This window comes from Heptranchias perlo, chromosome 24 (genome assembly GCF_035084215.1).
Source record: "Heptranchias perlo isolate sHepPer1 chromosome 24, sHepPer1.hap1, whole genome shotgun sequence".
Classification (NCBI taxonomy): Eukaryota; Metazoa; Chordata; class Chondrichthyes; order Hexanchiformes; family Hexanchidae; genus Heptranchias; species Heptranchias perlo.
Genome location: NC_090348.1, coordinates 28,565,245 through 28,587,352, shown reverse-complemented (window position 1 = coordinate 28,587,352; position 22,108 = coordinate 28,565,245). Strand labels below are relative to the sequence as shown.

Here is a 22,108-nt window from a genome sequence, read left to right as displayed (position 1 = left end):
AAAAAAACTGATGTTATTACAGCAATTGTTTATTAAAGCTGTGCTATATCAAATCATTTAAACTAGTGAGATTTTCTTGTAAACACATTATTTAAGCTCAAGAGTTACACTCTTGATAACCAAGAGGAAATAAAATGTTTAAAAAATTATTTCAATAGAAACAGCACAAGAAGACACCGGAGAGTTCCATCAACGATACACACCTAGCGAAGTTCAATGCAGTTTGAACCTTTCCTAAACCAGACTTCTTTGAATTTCCATAACTTTCAACTGGAATTTACAGTCAGTTTTAGCTTCTTTGGATGGCAGGAACTGATGTATGGAATAATACAAATGTGATTAAGTGGAAATTACATTGCATTAACTAAGTATAATTGATTTGGAAACAAAATATTCATGATGCTAGGGACAATCAGTTCATACTTGCAGTTCAGTCTTGGATAATTTTTTTTGAACGTGCTTTCACACCTAAAATTTATGAGACCTCATCTGCTTGATAACAGATGACAAAATGAGTTTCTGCACTTGACCTAAAGGAAGTGTTAAGCAACTATAATTAACAGTTCTAGAAATTATTCTTCAAATGCAGCTGCTCCCAGTGCAGTGCTGGAAATGAAGCTTTTGACATCAGTGATTAAAGGTATAAAAGGTACAGACTAGGCGGCAAAACATGGCAACGCACAGTGTATTGACTTCAAAACAGGAAACACAAGGGTACCCATAAATGGTAACTTTTTAGACTGGGAAGAGATTCTGACTGGGTTACCACAGGGATCAATATTGGGACCGTTGCTATTTCTAATCTCCTCTGGCATGCCTCATAAAATTATAACTGTTTGTTTACTACTCTTCAATTCTTTGCGTCTCCCTCTGTCTTCTATTCCTTGTCTTCCTTTCTCTCCCTCTATGACTCTGAGACATTGGGCTAGAAATTCAACCATGTAGCGCCCGTTTTTCAGGTGCTACGTGGCCTCGAGGTCCCAAAATGGCTTTCGGAATGCGTGACGTGCGCTGGATGCCATCTTGGTAAAGGGGTTCGCACAGGCGCAGATAACGAACACAGGCAACATGTAAAGTAAGGAGAATATGCGTTAGATCAGTGTGCAACGCTGATTTAAAGGGACAGATACCATTTTGGCACTCAACCCACCAGCCAACACAATGTCTCAACCACGATCAGCTGAACGTGTCATAGAGGGCTTGGAGGACCCCACACCAGTGCTATTTAAAGGGACCATGCAGGATTTACAGATTAGTTGCTGGATAAGTGCTTCTGGCTGCTGATGCATTTGTACCTGCTTTTGGAGGTCTCCTATACTTGAATACTATGACTAGGGGACATAGCCTAACATTTAGAGCCAGGACTTGCAGGAGTGAAGTTAGGAAACGCTTCTACATGCAAAGGGTGGTAGAAGTTTGGAATGCTCTTTTGCAAATGGCAGTTGATACTAGCTCAATTGTGAGTTTTAAACCTGAGATTGATAGATTTTTGGTAACCAAGAGCATTAAGGGATATGGTATGGCGGGTATATGGAGTTAGGTCACTGATCAACTATGATCTCATTGAATGGCAGAACAGGCTCGAGCAGCTAAACGCCACTGCCACTTGCTGCCTCCTGTTATGCGCCACCTTCTCCTGCAAGAAAGCGGGACGTGTGTCGGTGAGTGTCCTGTAGGATGTTTGGGTGATGTGCCTGTCATGGTTGAATAGCTGCCAACATGCATGTCCTGTGAGTTGTGGGTGTGAGGCTTGCAACAGTGGTAATGTGTGAGGGTGAGAGGAAGCATCTGATTGGAAGAGTTGAGTAATGACTGAAAGAGTTTGTTGGTAGGTGGGTGATGGGGGGGCGTGTAGTGCATGGAGCAGTGGATGTGGCTAGTGGTGCAGAACAGGCTCGAAGGGCTAAATGCTTGGTAGGAGATGCCACTTGACAGTTGACCTCACTCATCTTGACCATTCGTGTCAAAGCATTGAACTTCTTCCTGCACTGCATCCATGTTCGTGGTGCTATGCGCTTGGCATTGACTTCGTCACATACTGCCTCTTGAGCATATGTCTGGAGGGCCTCTTGCCCTCCTGTGGATATAGGATCCTTCTGTCCACCTCTTGCATCAAGGCCTCTAGTGCATCAGCAGAGAACCTTGGTGCATAATCTCTCGCAGGCCTGGTGCAAACTCAGATTGGCAGATTAGTGAGGTCTGGTGTGCAGATTAGAGGATGTAAGATTTAGTAGTGCGCAGCCTATATTCAATGTTTTAACATAACTCATCGGTTTGTAGTATAGGGACAGGACCCATATCTGTGTTTTACGTGTGTGATATCTGATCTCCGTTCAGACTCCGTGTGGACCCCCATCTTATATTTTGCACATAAGAGGTACAGGCTGCCTTTAAGAGGTACAAGCAACTCACGCGATATCTGGGCCACCCTGTTGGTGAGAAGTGAGAAGTAAAAAGCTGGTGAGATCAATGCAGACAAACCTGGCTACTGCGCTGCAATCAGGTAAATGAACAGGTAGCACGAATCTCACATGCTGCCTGCATCAGAACCACTGGGGGAAGGTTAATCGCGCACAGTGATGCCCGCATCCGGATTTGGGAGTTAACCAACTTAACTCCCGTTTTCTCTTGTCATCTCTGTAACGTGTCTTAAGAGTCTTTTTCTCTCCTTATCTGTCCTTCCCTTTGCTTCCTCTCATCTTTGTGCACCTCATTATATGTCACAGTTTTTCTCCTTCTCTATCGCTCTGTATTATTTTTCTCTTAAGTCTATATGTCTGCTGGAAGCTTATCATACACTTTCTTCACTCTTCTCCATCATCTGGGCACTTTTTTATTTTGAATTGTTTTCTCTTTGTTTTTTTTCCCCCTCCACGGCCTCTCGCTCATCATTTTCATTACAATCCATTTTCTCTAATTTAAATGCAATCTTCATGTTTAACTTCCCACACCTGGCTTTGTGGGAGGGGTGGTAAGGGTGGGGTCAAGCTGGGCAGTGAAGTTCAGTATGCAGATCCTTGGTGTGCAACTGTGCACAGAGGGAGGGGATACACATGTTGGGCAGAGCAGATTGGCTGCACTGCAGAAAAAAAGCTAAAAATAATTTTAAAATAGAAAGCAAAAACACAACAGTAAATACTTACAAAATACAGGAAAGTAGGGTGAAGAAAATAATGAGAAGCATGGGCAGAGAGTAAAAATAAACAAAACAGCTGCTTTGTGAATTCTTATGTCACTGATTTTTGGGATGTGATTCATCTGTGATAACTATGTAATGATGTGGCAGTATGAACCAATCAGCAAAGCTGGAAGGACTCTACGTGTTAAGAGTGTTACATTCTTACAGACATAACACTCTTAACAACACAAATCAATGAATTATTTGGGATGCAGTAACCAAATTTTCCAATTTTCTAGCTATCAGAATAAAAGAAAAGGCAAATAATGAGGAACAACATAATTATAGAATTTCAATCTTTTAGGTAACTAAACTAACAGATGGTAGATATAACTCAATGTGGTATGTTAAAATAATTTGCATGGAAGCAGGAAATCAAAAGAGGAAATATATTTTACATAGATCTAATACCAGATTAATGTTCTAACAGGGGAAATCTAGAAGTTATAATGAATAAATCTATGAAACCTTTGGCACAGTTTTAGCTGGAGTAAAAAGGGAATACAAGGTACTGGGTTGAAAGGGACAGAGCACAAATCAAGAGGTGTATTGCCAAAGTCTTACATAAAATTACATAGAATGTACAGCACGGAAACAGGCCATTCTGCCTAACAGGTCCATGTCGTGTTTAGGCTCCACACGAGCCTCCACCCTCCCTACTTCATCTAACCCTATCAGCATATCCTTCTATTCCTTTCTCCCTCATGTATTTATCTAGCTTCCCCTTAAATGCATCTATGCTAGTCACCTCAACTATTCCTTGTGATAGCGAGTTCCACATTCTTACCACTCTCTGGGCAAAGAAATTTCTCCTGAATTCCCTATTGGATTTATTAGTGACTATCTTATATTTATGGCCCCTAGCTGTGGTCTCCCCCACGAGTAGAAACGTCTCTATTTCTACCCTATCAAACCCTTTCAGAATCTTAAAGGCCTCTATCAGGTCTTCTCTTTTCTAGAGGAAAGAGCCCCAGCCTGCTCAATCTTTCCTGATATGTAGATCCTCTCAGTTCTGGTATCATCCTAGTAAATCTTTTTGCAACTTCACCAGTGCCTCTATATTCTTTTTATAATATGGAGACCAGAACTGTGCACAGTACTCCAAGTGTGGTCTAACCAAGGTCCTATACAAGTTTAACATAACTTCTCTGCTTTTCAATTCTATCCCTCTAGAAATGAACCCCAGTACTTGGTTTGCTTTTTTAAAATGGCCTTATTAACCTGCATCACTACTTTTAGTGATTTGTGTATCTGCAACCCCAGATCCCCCTGCTTCTCTACCCCATTTAGACTTTTATTATCCAAGGAGTATGTGGCCCCCTTATTCTTTCTACCAAAATGTAATACCTCACACTTATCTATATTGAAATTCATTTGCCAATTTCACATCCATTTGCTCTGACTCAGTCATGAGTCTACTGTGTGGTACCTTATCGAAGGCCTATTGAAAATCCAAATATATTATATCTACTACATTACCCTTGTCTACCCTGTTACTTCTTTAAAGAATTCAATAAGGTTGGTCAAGCATGACCTTCCCTTTTGGAATCTATATTGACTATTCTGTTATATTTTCGGTTTCTAGATGTTTTTCTATTGCATCTTTGAGTAAGGATTCCATTATCTTTCCGACCACCGACGTTAAGCTAATTGGTCCATACTTCCGACTGGTTCTATCTCCCTTTTTAAATATAGGAATCACATTAGCTGTCCACCAGTCCTCTGGCATTATTATCTTTTCAAATGAATTTTTATGTATATGTAACAGTGCCTTATCTGAAATAAGGGCTGGGAATTTTCTTGTAGCTAGTATCACTTCACATTTCGCTGGAAGTGCGGCCCTAACCCATTTATACACGTAAACAGGGCTTCGGCCGCATTTTTGGCAAAGTTACGACGGCGGAGCATGACTAGTTCCGAGGAAATTCTCAGCCATGGTATTCAGTTTACTTAATTTTGGTCAATTAATTATTATTTCAAAAGGATAGAGAGGTGAGTAAAAGAAGATTCTAGTTATCAGGAAATCAAGTTATTTGGAAACATTAAGGAAGATGGGCTTATCAATCTAATTGAAGTTTTCAAGATTATATGAAGGCAATTAACAAAACTGATTCAAGCAAATTGTTCACTGTGGTGAAAAGTCCAAATAACTAGGGACACTAATTTGAAATTAGAATGTTAGAAGTAGTAAGGGAAATCAGGCCAGCGTCGCAGCTGGCCCAAATTGGTCCAGAGGAAACTGGCGAGCTGCCTCAGGAGACGGGACAGGCACCTGCTGCTCGCTGGAATTATTGAGATGCGGCGATGACCCCATTTTGAGCGAGCGCCCTAACTGCTTCGGGCCCGCAAGAGGCCTAAACAAATTTCTCTCTTTCTTTCATTTTCATCAATGGCACGTGCAGGTACTTCAGTGTCCTATACCGTGCACTCAACATACACTAAACCTAACAAACAACGACGACGAAGAAGTGTTTTGAAGGGTTTTAGCTAAGAATTAAAAATATCAAGAAAGAACAGATATTTTATTTTACTTTAATCAATGAATTTGAACACGTGAATTTAAATATATTCACCTGCGCTATTATTTTTAAGTCTAAATAGCTGCGGCGAGAAAACTGACCTAAATCCAGGAAATTTGCAATAGTCGTTGACTTGATAGGGAGGCAGAGCTACAATAATCAACAGTGCATAGCTTCGGCGACGGTATTGACATTGTGCCTCTATTCTACTATTCCTTCAGGTTTAGCTGTGTATCACTGCATTTCCTTTATAGTTTGCACACAGTATCAACCATTTCTATCTGTACAATTACCTACCCACAACTAATTGGCTTCCTAACATAATAAGTATTCCAATACAACATAAAGTGGGGAATTGTCTTGCTTGTCTGTTCTTGTATGTAAAGTGTATCTCCCTTTCCTCTGAATCCTTTTAAATCATCAGTCAGATTTAGTAAGGCTGTTCAGCATTTAAAGAGATCTAAAACTTTATTTTTATCATAAAATTTTACCAATCATGTCCTTGATAAAATGTAATTCTTATAAAATCAGATCTTCAAAAGATTACTTTTCTAACAAATATATTGTGAAGTCCTGTAAACCCACACAAAATATATGCAGTCTTGATGTATACTGGCTTCCAGCAAAATCCCACATACAAACTTTTACCAAGTCAATGGTCTGCTTTTTGTCGGTCATAAGTGACCTTTTTGTCCACCCTCACCTAATAATCTAGTGCCTACAGCAGGTTTATGCTACTATTCCTATTTTTTCTCATTGTGGGGGCTGCAAAGACTCCTGGGTAACAGATTGATTTGCTTGTAAAACAGAAAATGAACGAGAGCTGCAAACTGGGGATTATTATATTTCAGGGTAACTTTAGGTTAAAATGAACTACGCGCCATGTTTTAAGAATTCAGATGAACTTTTTATGCTTCAATGCATAACTGAAATGTGTCTCACTTCTAAACTGAAAACTCTAAGTTCAGATTGAAAACATTTATTCATTTTGATAACATATCATTTATTTTCATAACATAAAAACATTTAACAGTTTGATAATGTCTAGGAGTGTGGAATAGTTACAGCTGTGATTGCATATTGTACCCTGGTTGAGTATTAGTGGTGAAAAAGCCATTACCCAGCTACTATTGATTTCAAAAGCTATTAAGAACATCTCAATTATTCATGTTATAGCAGATAAAACTTTATGGCTGTCAAGGTTGTATTTTTCCATATATATATTGTACCTAAGGACCCAAAAGACCACAGGAAAAAATAACCAACTCAGCATGTAAAACTTGATTATGTAATGTATATGTACTCCCACAGCACTATACATAAAATCTCTTTTTTTTGTAATTTCATTTTTTTTACTTTGGCACAACTGACGGAACAAAACAATTGGTGCAGACTCCTGATCGCTTAATTGGAGGTGTCAGCAGGTCACTTTTGACAACGTCACACGTTGCCCAAAATCACCTCAGTAAAACCTTTTTTATTGACCAGCTGAAGAAAAAAATGTTGAGCCATTAAATCCTGGAGTTGAATGTCACTCATACTGATGCTGTGTCTATCAGAGAAGCTGTGAGAAAAACTGAATACCCACTGCTCCATTCCCAACACAATTTCGCCAGTTCTCAAAGTCTTGCTTCTCTGCTGTTGTGGGCTTACACATATATGCTGCAAGCTGGGTAAATTGTACGTTTTATACATGAACACTGTAATACTAGATGTCAGCTTTTACCCCGTATGTAGCTGAGGTACATCATCTTGGGAATGGAGCTTTTGGTTGCGTGACATTATTGACACTTACTGGAAAGCAAAAACAGTCTTTCACATGCTTAATCTTGGCAATTCACAAAATGTCTTGTTCCAGCTACACCACAGGGGTCCATACTGGTCCATACTCTCTATGGAATTTCTAATAAGTAGCAGCTGAGCTATGCGACAGCAAAAGTCAGATCTGCTTAACTCTATAAAAATGAGGTACTTCAACATTGTTTTTCTTTTTGTAAACTGTGCAACGGTTAGCACAGAATTTCATGCCTACTAAAATTAGATCTAGCTCAGTTTAAATGAACTAGAATTAGGTAGCAGCTGATTTTAGTCCAGTAGGGACCCAATATGAACTAAAGGTCCACATCTGGTCATTTATTTTGTTCATTACAGAACAATTAGTTTAAAATTAAAAGCAAAATAATTTTAGGGAATTGAAAATGATCGAGTATCTTAGTCCACTCATGGAAACTTCAATTGTCATTTACTTTTGATTCTCGGGAGACAATGCTAATTTTCAATTACGTAATGATAGAGTGCAGAAGCTCCCATGTTAAAATCATAAACAACTCTTGAAAGTCAAAGGGAACCAAGTAAAACACAGCTGTAGCAAATACTTTGTTTTACCATATAGTCAAAATGGAATAAATAAATACAGATACAGAAAGTTGGCTATTTTCAATAAATATGAACAGTTTTTTTTAATCCCATATATACTATGACAGAAAGAAACCAAACCATGAAGCAGCACAGACAAAAATGCATCTTTCCTTTCCTCTACCTCATGTTTGTGTAGAACCTTTGTTGTTGTTGATTCTCGCCTCAAGTATGCACAGGCATTCCTTCCCATCAGCCTTGAATTTGCAGCAATCCTTCTCCACCTGAGCTTCAGCACATCTAGACGGTACGTACATTCCTTTGTTTTTATCCACAGCAGCCAATTTTTTTTAAATTCATTCATAGGATGTGGGCATCGCTGGCGAGGCCGGCATTTATTGCTCATCCCTAATTGCCCTAGAGAAGGTGGTGGTGAGCCGCCTTCTTGAACCACTGCAGTCCGTGTGGTGAAGGTTCTCCCACAATGCTGTTAGGAAGGGAGTTCCAGGATTTTGACCCAGCGACGATGAAGGAACGGCGATATATTTCCAAGTCGGGATGGTGTGTGACTTGGAGGGGAATGTGCAGGTGGTGCTGTTCCCATGTACCTGCTGCTATTGTCCTTCTAGGTGGTTTGGGAGGTGCTGTCAAAGAAGCCTTGGCGAGTTGCTGCAGTGCATCCTGTGGATGGTACACACTGCAGCCACAGTGCGCCAGTGGTGAAGGGAGTGAATGTTTAGGGTGGTGGATGGGGTGCCAATCAAGCTGGCTGCTTTGTCCTGGATGGTGTCGAGCTTCTTGAGTGTTGTTGGAGCTGCACTCATCCAGGCAAGTGGAGAGTATTCCATCACACTCCTGACTTGTGCCTTGTAGATGGTGGAAAGGCTTTGGGGAGTCAGGAGGTGAGTCACTCCCCACAGAATACCCAGCCTCTGACCTGCTCTTGTAGCCACAGTATTTATATGGCTGGTCCAGTTCAGTTTTTGGTCAATGGCGACCCCCAGGATGTTGATGGTGGGGGATTCGGCGATGGTAATGTCGTTGAATGTCATGGGGAGGTGGTTAGACTCTCTCTTGTTGGAGATGGTCATTGCCTGCCACTTGTCTAGCGCGAATGTTACTTGCCATTTATCAGCCCAAGCCTGGATGTTGTCCAGGTCTTGCTGCATATGGGCTCGGACTGCTTCGTTATCTGAGGGGTTGCGAATGGAACTGAACACTGTGCAACCATCTGCGAACATCCCCATTTCTGACCTTATGATGGAGGGAAGGTCATTGATGAAGCAGCTGAAGATGGTTGGGCCTAGGACACTGCCCTGAGGAACTCCTGCAGCAATGTCCTGGGGCTGAGATGATTGGCCTCCAACAACCACTACCATCTTCCTTTGTGCTAGGTATGACTCCAGCCACTGGAGAGTTTTCCCCTGATTCCCATTGACTTCAATTTTACTAGGGCTCCTTGGTGCCACACTTGGTCAAATGCTGCCTTGATGTCAAGGGCAGTCACTCTCACCTCACCTCTGGAATTCAGCTCTTTTGTCCATGTTTGGACCAAGACTGTAATGAGGTCTGGAGCCGAGTGGTCCTGGCGGAACCCAAACTGAGCATCGGTGAGCAGGTTATTGGTGAGTAAGTGCCACTTGATAGCACTGTCGACGACACCTTCCATCACTTTGCTGATGATTGAGAGTAGACTGATGGGGCGGTAATTGGCCGGATTGGATTTGTCCTGCTTTTCTTTCTGCCTAAGTGTTTCTGAGAACCTTGCGGACATTTTTAACTGTATACAGCTTAACTTACTTTATATTAAAACAGTTTGAATAGCCTGTTGGTCTGATATCTGCCACTTTTACATTTTGGGGTTTTTATGCTAGATTCTGGTATATTTTAACAGCTCAGATCATTCCTGTCGGCGAGTCCTCGCTTCCTATGGCACAGCATGTACCTTTACCTACTCTGTATCAAGGTAATTTGTACCGAGCCCAGATATTGAACAGAAAATATTTCAGTATCCTGGTTATATCATACACCCTCACATAATCTCACTTGGCTACAGAAGGCAGTAAAATAAACAATTCCCTAGACTGTGGCTTAAGCTACACGCTGCCAAACAGATTTATTAAATAACAAATGAATAAGTGAACAGTAGCATTGACACAATTTAGATTTAAAGTATTTACAGGCTTAACTAACCCTCCTCAAAAGATTAAAAATAACAGTTGTTTATAGCTAGCTGTTCACAGAGTCTCTCTCTGAGGAAAGGACCAAGCCATTGAATTCAGATACAAGCACTTTTTGTATTTTGTTTGATTGGCAACTCTATTTATTTTAGACATACCACTCAATTGGAATGAGTGAATTAGGGTGAGAAATACTTTTCAAAATTTAACTGGACAAAGGACATTTAAATAAGTATCTCAAACTCAAATAGAGCTGCCAATCAAATATATATTCAAACAAAATACAAAAAGTGCTTGTATTTGAATTCAATGACTTGGTCCCTTCCTCAGAATCCTGACAGACATAATTCTGGGGCTTTGTGCATCAAAACAAGCAACATAACATTCTGTGAGGAAGCCTTAAGTTTTAATAGCGCTGTAAGTCTTAATGACTGCCAAACAACTAAAAATTAACTTTTAATAGTGTGAAGTCTCATTGCTCCTTATTTTAATAGTTTTTGGTCATAAAAAAAAATTAAAAATTTTCCTTTCTGTCTCTTTTGTTTAATTCGATTATTTCTTGAGCAACATTACATTCTGTGAGAAAACCCCCTTTTTCAAAAATATCCTCAGGATGACACTGACAAGGACACATTTATTGCTCATCCCTAGTTGCCCTGGCATTAATGGCTTAAAAGTATGGACTGGAGTCACATATAGGCTAGGTTTCCTTCCCTGAAGTATATTACCAAACCAAATGTGTTTTATGACAATCTGCCAGCTTTCCTACAAATGATCAGATTTAATTAATTCTGTTTCACTCATACCAAGGTAGGGCTTGATTTTGAGACCCCTGAGTTGCTAGTTCAGTACCATAATTATATTTGATCGTCCTGGCAATACATCCCAGCACTTTATTGCAAAAAGCCTAACGGCACTGACCATGATCCTTCAGAGATTCATGTACAATGAAATCTAGGTCTTAGTCCCATTCAACAGCCTCAAGTTTATAACCCTGCATGGTTGTGGTGGAATCCTCAATGAGACATTATTTCAACCCTTCAAGTGACACCAATGAGATAATTCAGTTCAGCAACATTCTGCTCCATGCACTGCTGAGTTACTTCATTTGGTATTTGGGCCTCCAAATATCAGTCAGTGTTTTGCATCATAGTTTGACTTGATCATTCAAATTACTTAACCAAATCACATTACAATGTTCGACCTCCTGACTAGTCAAAAACATGGCCTATGGAGCTTAGTTCAGCTAGTTAAGAGTTGACTTAAACTTATGTGAATCTGCACCTTATTCTTAAGCAGGTGAGAAGACATTGCAGATTAAATCAGGTGGAATGGTATTGAAACCTAAAGTAAATAAATCAGAATTAAAGGGTAGATTTTACAAACATCCTTGCACGGATTCATAAAATCCACCATTAAAAATAAAAATTGAGAACTTAACTAATAAAAGGGAGAACTGGGACAAAGAGAATAGATGAAACACTAAAGCAAACACAGGAAGAGCAGAAGCAAAGTTTTTAGAACTTTTTAAATTTATCGCTAAGAATAGCATATCTTAGTAAGATAACGTTGGCTCAACAATTGCTCGGAGCTGCGAACCAATAGTGCTCGCCACTCCATAGGTTTACACTATGTACTACCGCAGTCTTTACTGGGTGCAATTTCTCGAATAGGAAGCGGAGAATTGCCCAGCGTTAGCTCCAGCGAAGCTCGGACCCATGAGAGAAGCGAGAGGATCACTCATTCCCCTCGACCAATCAGACTGCAGCATTTTTGACAAGCTGCAAAACTGTTTCTGTAGGTTTGGAACATGAAATCCGGGAAGTGAAAGGTACAACATTAAAATCATTATAAAAACAGTCATAGACAGCAAAAAAAAGAGATGGTAAGAAACAACCAAATTAAATAAAAGAGACAGAAGGGAAAAGTAAAAAAAATATATTTTTTTTATAATGATCAAAAACTATTAAAATGAGTAATGAGACTTCACACTTTTAAAAGTTAAAGTTTAGTTGTTTGGCAGTCATTAAGACTTACAGCACTATTAAAACTTAGTTCAGACCTGGTATTTTTAAGCGTACCTGTTTTGTTACTTTCCAGCTGGGCAGATGAGCAAGTTGGCCCCTTTACAATGATTTCACTGATTGCAGCCGGCGATATATCTTTAATTCGAAGCGGTCATATCTTCGGTGAACCAGTAGGAGCAAGTTCTGGATTTCCGTGTTTCACTGCGCATGTGCAAATGCCGGAACTTGCTCCTCGATTTCGCCACTCAACACTGTTGAGCTCACCACTCTTTTCCAAGCAATTTCTGCCCCAATGTTATCACAGTAATAAAGCTACTCTTGATATCTCAGTATTATAACTAATAAGGATTTTCCAGCATCACACGAATGAACTGAAATCTTTAAAAACTGGTCAGCTCAGAGAGCTGCAATTCATGTAGTAGCTGACAGCATTAGGGTTAACAAATATATTTTCAGCATTTACACTTACAAGTGACTGATTTGCTGTAGGATTTTCAGTTACCTTGCCCTGTGACTCTATCACTGAAGAGTTGCAACAAGGTGTAACTGCCCTCTAATGGTCTTACATGACCTCTATGGGTCCAGAACAAGTGATGAAAATTAACTTACTTTAGTTTAATCACATTATGAAATTATCAAAATAAAGTGGAAGTCAATAGTCATGACAAGTATACATCTTCAATGCTGTCGAAATTACATCCTTAAGTAATTACAATACATTATACTGATCTTTAACCGCTCACCAGGGACAATTTATCTCAGCACACTGACCTCTGCAGAAGATTCTGGCCATTATAACAAAACCACAAACAGCACCCCCCCGCCTCTGTTTAATATGCTGTATCACTGTTTCTTTCTAGCTTTGGAGTTAAAGGCATCAACTGTACTGATTTTTTTTGGCATTATTTTTGTCTCCTCTTTCGGTGTCTACGTGAATTTGACATTCCCATTCGGGAAGAGCGTGCATTGTTAACTAAAAAATAAACAACTCTCCAGTGACAGAATAATAAATATTCCATGATGATGATGTATTAGAAAGATATCAATAATCACATGTGCAGAAAATAATGAAATAGATTGTGAGATGCCTGTAACCTTTTTGCAGAATATTCAGGGCAATAGTTCAACAGCATCATTTTAAAATAACTGAAGAAAATCATAATATTAAAAAGGAAAGTATGATGCAGAGAGTTGGACCATGAAGAAACAGCGGTTGGCTGCTTTCGAAATGTTCTATGCAAGAGAAACATTAGATTTCAACATGGAGGATGTAGTACTAAGACTGTAAGGAGTAATGGGCAGCACCCAGTTTGCAACCATCTTCAGCCAGAAGTGCCGAGTGGATGATCCATCTTGGCCTCCTCCCAATATCCCCACCATCACAGAAGCCAGTCTTCAGCCAATTCGATTCACTCCACGTGATATCAAGGAATGGCTGAGTGCACTGGATACAGAAAAGGCTATAGCCCCCAACAACATCCCAGCTGTAGTGCTGAAGCCTTGTACTCCAGAACTAGCCGCGCCTCTAGCCAAACTGTTCCAGTACAGCTACAACACTGGCATCTACCTGACAATGTGGAAAATTGCCCAGGTATGTCCTGTCCACAAAAAGCAGGACAAATCCAATCCGGCCAATTACCGCCCCATCAGCCTACTCTCAATCATCAGCAAAGTGATGGAAGATGTGATCTACACTGCTATCAAGCGGCACTTACTCACCAATAATCTGCTCACCGATGCTCAGTTTGGGTTCCACCAGGACCACTCGGCTCCAGACCTCATTACAGCCTTGGTCCAACATGAGCAAAAAAGCTGAATTCCAGACAGGAGGCAAGAGTAACTGCCCTTGGCAGCATTTGACTGAGTGTGGCATCAAGGAGCCCTAGTAAAATTGAAGTCAATGGGAATGAGGGGGAAAACTCTCCAGTGGCTGGAGTCATACCTAGCACAAAGCAAGATGGTAGTGGTTGTTGGAGGCCAATCATCTCAGCCCCAGGACATCGCTGCAAGAGCTCCTCAGGGCAGTGTCCTAGGCCCGACCAGCTGCTTCAATGACCTTCCCTCCATCATAATATCAGAAGTGGGGATGTTCGCTGATGATTGCAGTGTTCAGTTCCATTCGCAACCCCTCAAATAATGAAGCAGTCTATGTCCGCATGCAGCAAGACCTGGACTATAAACAGGCTTGGGCTGATAAGTGGCAAGTAACATTCGCGCCAGACAAGTGGCAGGCAACGACCATCTCCAACAAGAGAGAGTCTAACCACCTCCCCTTGACATTCAACGGCATTACCATCGCCGAATCCCCCACCATCAACATCCTGGGGGTCGCCATTGACCAGAAACTTAACTGGACCAGCCGCATAAATACTGAGGCTACAAGAGCAGGTCAGAGGCTGGGTATTCTGCGGCGAGTGACTCACCTCCTGACGCCCCAAAGCCTTTCCACCATCTACAAGGCACAAGTCAGGAGTGTGATGGAATACTCTCCACTTGCTTGGATGAGTGCAGCTCCAACAACACACAGAAGCTCGACACCATCTAGGACAAAGCAGCCCGCTTGACTGGCACCCCATCCATCATCCTAAACATTCACTCCCTCCACCACTGGCACACTATGGCTGCAGTGTGTACCATCTACAAGATACACTGCAGCAGCTCGCCAAGGCTTCTTCCACAACACCTCCCAAACCCGCGACCTCTACCACCTAGAAGGACATGGGCAGCAGGCCTTGGGAACAACACCACCTGCACGTTCCCCTCCAAGTCACACACCATCCCGACTTGGAAATATATCGCCGTTCCTTCATCGTCGCTGGGTCAAAATCCTGGAACTGCCTACCTAACAGCACTTCACCACACGGACTGCAGTGGTTCAAGAAGGCGGCTCACCACCATCTTCTCAAGGGCAATTTGGGATGAGCAATAAATGTTGGCCTTATCAGCGATGCCCACATCCCATGAAAAAAAATGTAAAATCATTATGGTGAGATGATTGTGACGGGCGGGTATGCCTGCCAGATGGCTAAAGGTTGATACATTTGGAAGGTGAGGGAATGGCTTCCAGATAGAAAAAGACTATGTCGGGGGTGATTTTAACCTAATTCACGTGGCGAAAAACTGACAGGCGGATATTATTATTAATTTCCCTTTTTTAAAAAAACTGGTGCACTATTGAAGATGAGCAAAATTAAGCCAATGGTATATTGAAACATCCAACATGCATGATTAAAAAGGAAATTTATTTAATTTTTTAAAAATAATTTGGATGAAAGAGTTAAACTTCCAGGGAAAATAATTTAAATATTGCATAACTTGAATGTGATTTTGAAATACTGTATCACAAAGAGGCAATTCTCTGTATGCATCTCTATTTTTAATAGAATGTAGAATCAGCTTTGCTCAGACAGTAATAAAATGTTAACGCATAGCGGTGTCAGGTCATTCTGGTATATTTCAAGTTACTAATTAACAAACAAAAAAGATTCCCTCGACGCCCTTTTACCCTGCCATATTCTTCTTGCAGGCTGCTTGCCACTGTGTATCTTCTCCACGTCTGGAAAGGCAACATGTAATCCATATCTCTTAATGACCCCCAACAGCACTGCTCTGTAACTGTCAGAATTATTCAAACCAGGTGAGTCAGTCAATATTACTTCTCCCACCTCCACTCAAGAATATGAAATACCTTACTTTTGCATAGCATGCCGCACTGAAGAATTCACCCACCTCAGCTAAGCAAGATAACTGACTGGCATTCCTGAGTTTCACGTTCATGATCTGCTGGTGCTCAACAAGTTGAGCTACTTAATACAGGATTATTCAAACCATTGATCTTATTTTTCATTCTCATTTATTATCCCTTCAAGGAATATGGCAGAATATTTTCATTTTTACAGAATTGGCACCCCATCCACCACCCTAAACATTCACTCTCTTCACCACCGGCGTAAAGTGGCTGCAGTGTGTGCCATCCACAGGATGCACTGCAGCAACTCGCCAAGGCTTCTTCGACAGCACCTCCCAAACCTGCGACCTCTACCACCTAGGACAAGAGCAGCAGGTACATGGGAACACCACCACCTGCACGTTCCCCTTCAAATCACACACCATCCCGACTTGGAAATATATCGCCGTTCCTTCATCGTCGCTGGTTCAAAATCCTGGAACTCCCTTCCTAACAGCACTGTGGGAGAACCTTCACCACACGGACTGCAGCGGTTCAAGAAGGCGGCTCACCACCACCTTCTCAAGGGCAATTAGGGATGGGCAATAAATGCCGGCCTTGCCAGCAATGCCCACATTCCATGAATGAATAAAAAAAATTCATATTTTGGAGAGGTGTGCTAATCAAGGTGGGAACGTCAGTCGAGGGAATGGAACATTTTTCCATTTTGTACATCATGTCAACAATAAGCCTTCTCAGATGAAGTACAGTGCGGCCAGATGCAAATCCTTAGTTGGTACCTAGTGCTTTAAGTTCAATCTTAAAAGGATACCAGTGTGAATTCTCCCAAAGCCAACACCAGCTACCCCTGTGGCCTCTCAGCTTGAGATTGCCATTTGGTGCAAACTTGTACACAATTGTAAGCAGTTTTCTGTGGTACCCTTGCACAAAAAGAGAACACAGTAGAGCCTGCCTGAACTCATTTCACATAATACCCTTAAAACTGTCACAGAGAAAACTTTCATTTCAACAATTTGGCCTGGTTTCAAACCCTGGTCCCGAGGTGAAAAGAAATTGCTCACCCACTGTACTATCCGGATTACTAATGCACTGTTCTGGTTTAAGAGTTTCAGTTTATTAAAATACTTGTCTGTTGTGCACTGATTAACACTATTTATGACATCTGAGTTTCAACCTATAAAATATAATTCTGTAAATATCATGCAATAGCAAACATTGTGTTCTGCAAAGTGCAATTATGACTTAGTTCTCAAAGGAAAAAAAAATTCAGTGAAAATTCAATAAAAGCACAACAGTGGAAAGCTTTTATGACTTGAATTTTTCATCATTTATTTTTACTTCAACAGGTAATCGCATCAGTGTGTTAAAAAAATATACAGCACCATTACTTATAATAGACTGTAAAAATTCACAAATGTACTTAAAATCACTTATAGAAACTGCTACTAAATCATTAAAAAAATTCTCAGAATGACATTGGCAAGGACACATCTTAAAATCGCACTGAGTTCAAAGTGAAACTAAAATTTATAGTTCATTCCATTTTCCCACATCAGCCCAACCAACATATGTACATTTTCCTGACTGCAAGTATTATGGCAGTGCTGTTCAAAAACCAGCCACTGAGAGAAGCATGAAAGTGACATGGGTTGGCTGACTTTTCCTTTCCCTGCCTTTCTTGAGGATATACCTCCCATCCATTCTGCACTTCAAGTGCCCCCATAAACTAAGAATGGGAATTCACAAAGTATAGAATTGTGTGCAAGAATCCATTCTTCAGTGCAGATAAAAATAAGGTTAAACAATTAATACCTTTATAACAATGCTTCTTTTGTAAATCATTTCCCAATATCATTTTGCTCACCTAAAAACTTTAACCAAAACCATCTCAAGAAACGTGGACAATGATTTATTTGTGTTTTATATTACTTGAAAAGAATGTGCTGTGAGTCATTTCCTTAAGATACAAGTGAAACTGTATACAACTACAAAATTGTCTATTATATCTATTATATCACAAACAGAATTCAATTACTTTGATAACATGAAAGCCTAGGTCAGTTTCATATTAAAAAAGGAAATAGCTGATACTCATGATCTCTTCTTTGATATAATTTGTTTTAACACCATAATAGTATCTGCATGTGCACTCACAAAATATGCCCATTTTCCATGATTTGTTACAGTTTCCTGTATCTCATACTTGTTTGGAATTCATGGTTTCCTACTCCATTCTTGAATTAATTTCAAAACCATTATTATAATTGAGACACCATTCATTTCACTTCAATATACATTGTCAGATGTTAACTCTTTATCAATAAGTCTTCAAATAATTACTTACCTGATTCCTATGTTTTGCCATATTAATACATTTTATTATTCTTTAAGCTTAAAAACATTCTTCTTTTTACAAAAACATAATATACCTGCAGTTAACTACCCCAGGTAGGCAAAGCAGACGCACAAATACTGCACATTTTAGAAAAGAAATGATGCTTTAAAGATCTTTTTCGAATTTTTAAAGTACTGCCTTCCCCCAACCCTTACTATTAATTGTAATATTCCACAAAAACAAGGATATACAGTAACAATAAAATAAGGACCTGATGCACACAGACGACTGCTGTTTTCAAAGATTCAAATCAACATAATTTATTTTACTATTTTAACCTATTATTTAAAAAATCGAACTAATTTTCAATGACAATGACAAGTGAGCTACCCTGCCTGTTTAACCACTTCTGCTCATCAACTCCTGTCTCAACCCCAGGAAGAGCACGGGTACTTACATGGCACGGTCCGCAGGTACAGGTTATCGCGGATAATCTGCTGAAGCTCGTGGTCAACCGAACCTTTCTGGAACCGTAAATTGAGGTAGTGACGAAGGTCCTTGTCAACAGTGCCCCCTGCAAAAGGGAACACAAGTCACATTTAGTCCTCCTGGAAACACAGCACAGCCAGGGAGATGGGAAGCGGCGAAGAGAACCCTCTGCTGTCTCGACTCCAGCGCTTGCCCATTGCTCGGCGCTGGGAGGCGGATTTGATCAAATCTCAGCCAGGTCTGGACCGGACCGGTACATTCCTCGCGTTTATCTCATCAACAAATATATGTCAGTCACAGAAACAGTACAAGATTCAACAGTTAACGAAAACCCCAATGTAGTTAACGGGTTAGTTTGAACGCACCAGAGGCAGCGGTCGATGATACTCTACCTCACTCGTGTGTCCAGCTCTGCGAGAACCACATCTGAATGGTTTGAAATGGAAAGGAATACGTTTGACTCTTTTGTTGTATTTCAAACCCTAGGAGCCGCTGTGCTTTAAGCAAAGTCTGCTTCTCGTTCCCTTTGAATTTGCTGTGGGTTTTCTTTTCCTCCCGCTGGATTAAACAGCGCGAACCAGTCGGTCAGCTGCACTCACTCACTCACACCCACCCACGGGGCACACTCCAGCCCACCGATTCGGGGCTCCCCGTTGCTGCAGGTCGGGTGGACACAAGGAAAGCCTTGAAAAAAAAAACCCCCGCCGCTCAGCCCCGGCTGCTGATTCCTCACCAGGGCACCGCCGCTCCTCTCGCACTCATTCCTGCCCCGAAGCCCTGCTCCTGCTCCTGCTCCTACTCGCGGGTCGAGCGGCCGCACCGCTACCGCTGCTCCTCCTCCTCCTCCTCCTCTCCCGCCTTGTGCTGCTCCGGCTGTCGCTAATGTCACAAAGCGGCGACGGTGCGGAGAGCGGAGGAGACACGGCGACAGATCCCGCGGGAGCAGCTCACAGCCACACGCCCGTTCCGATTGGCCGCGCGGACGAAAGGTCGTGCAGCTTCTTCCCCCTCCCGCCCCCCCCGGGAGACGTCAAGTCCGCCGACTGACGGAGAGGCTTTCTGGCAGCCTGTGAAAACCCCGTCCGCCCGCCCGCCCGCCAGATGTACTGTGACCACTGACATAAGCTCAAATCACTCACATCACGGAGAATGCAATGACCGACTATAAAGCACTTGTGCAGAGACGATTCTTCACGATAACTCGTGAAATTTCAGGAACCAAGCCAGGCTGTAGAACAAAAGTACACCCGAATTTTAACCTAACAGGACGTCCGATTTAAGGTTCCACTGACTCAACGGGTTGGGTTAAAATCGGGGCATTGTTTGAAATTCCTCATTTTTACTGACAATTTTAAAGACGAAAAAAGTTAAAACGTGAAACATATCCTGCTGCGGGGGTTAGCTCTGTTGTTTTCTATATTGCCACTTGTAAAAAGTATCGAGTATTTGGACAATAAAATCAAGATAAGTGAAAGTACATTTATGAATCCATTTCAGTACAGCTGCTATCTTACGATATCTGGCACCAGATGGTTTTTGTACTCTAGCACGGTTTTCAACTAAACCTCTCCTCTTCAGCCAAGAAAACTAATGACATGCAACTCTCACCTGGCTGCTGATTTTTTTTAAAAATAAAATTATTTTCTTACATAATTATGGATAGTTCGAATGATTAATAAAAGTCCAGTTTAAATAAGAAAAAATAAATAAAGAACTTACATTTATATAGTGCCTTTCAGGACCTCAGGAGGTCCTAAAGCATTTTACAACCAATTAAGTTCTTTTGAAGTATAGTCACTGGACTAATAGGAGGATTTGGGTTATGCTGTAAAGTACAACAGAGACACTCATCTCAATCCTTCAATAAAATAATGCTGCCACCAACCAGATCTTCCCCTTCCCTCCCTTTCAGCATTCCAAAGGGACCGATCCCTCCATGACACCTTGGTCCACTCTTCCATCACCCCTAACATCTGCTCCTCTTCCCCAAGCACCTTCCCATGCAAGTGCAGGATATGCAACATCTGCCCTTTCACTTCCTCCCTACCCACCGTCCAGGGCCCCAACTACTCTTCCGGGTGAAACAACAATTTACTTACACTGCTCCAACTTAGTATACTGTATTCGCTGCTCACGATGCGGTCTCCTCCACATTGGGAGACAAAACGCAAAATGGGTGATCGCTTTGCTGAACACCTCCATTCAGACCGCAAGAGTGACACTGAGCTTCCGGTAGCTTGCCACTTTAATTCCCCATCCCACTCCGATCTCTGTCCTTGGCCTCCTACACTGTTCCAATGAATCTCGACACAAGCTGGAGGAACAGCACCGCATCTTTCTACTCGGCACTTTACAGTCTTCCAGCCGTAACATCAAATTTAACAGCTTTAGATCTTAACCACCGCTGCCATTTTCTCTTGGACAGCAAGTGCTAGTAATGGAGAATGGCTGCACTAGAGCCACTGGGAGTGGAGGAGGTGTGGGCTGGTGCTTGGGGTGGGGATCCCCTAGCGGTACATGGCTGGCGGGATGGTCCACGCCCCTGGAGTCTCCCTCCCTTTCCTCCGCCACACTCCCAGGCCAAGGCAACCATCTCCATTTTGCCAGATTTTCTAAGCTACCCTCCTCTTCTGCTATTCTGCAGTAACCATTAACATCTCCTCTGGACCCATCTTTAGTTTCTATACTTGTCACATTATCGCATCCCTTTTGTCATTTAATCACTCATGCCCTCCACCCTATCACAGACCCTTTTGTTCTTTCCCTGACCCCCTTTTTCCCTGGCTCTGCATTTGCTTAAAAGCTGTTCATCTCTAACACTTCCAGTTCTGATGAAAGGTCAGCAATGTGAAACGTTAACTGTATATCTCTCTCCACAGATGCTGCCTGACCAGCTGAGTGTTTCCGCCATTTTCTGTTTTTATTTTAATAAAATAATTGACCCTTTTTAAAAATTCTTTTATCTGCAATAAATTGAAAATAGATATTTATCATAGCAACAGGAGTAGGCCATTTAGCCTCTCGAGCCTGTTCCGCCATTCAATAAAATCATCTGTGACCTAAATCCATGTACCCACCTTAGCCCCGTATCTATTAATACCTTTGGTTAACAAAACTCTATCAATCTCAGATTTAAAATTAACAATTGAGCCAGCATCAACAGCCGTCTGGAGAAATTCCAAACTTCTACCACCTTTTGCGTGTAGAACTGTTTCCTAACTTAATCTTCTAAATTCCAGGGAATACAACTCTAGCTTGTGTAATCTCGCCTCGTAATTTAACCCTTGGAGTCCAGATATCATTCTTGTAAATCTACACTGCACTCCCTCCAAGGCTA

General features: G+C 41.4%; 1 protein-coding gene across 18 annotated transcripts in view; it reads right to left on the bottom strand.

Annotated features, from left to right (window-relative positions):
• magi2a (membrane associated guanylate kinase, WW and PDZ domain containing 2a) overlaps positions 1-22,108 on the bottom strand; it is a 595,536-nt gene that overhangs the window by 373,855 nt on the left and 199,573 nt on the right. For 16 of the 18 annotated variants that reach the window (XM_068004958.1, XM_068004959.1, XM_068004960.1 and 13 more), the window contains one exon: positions 18,740-18,856. In XM_068004958.1, coding sequence (XP_067861059.1) covers positions 18,740-18,856 — 117 coding nt within the window. Of the gene's footprint in view, positions 1-18,739; positions 18,857-19,163; positions 19,739-22,108 lie in introns of those variants that run through there. The other 2 variants (XM_068004956.1, XM_068004957.1) reach the window with 2 other exon arrangements.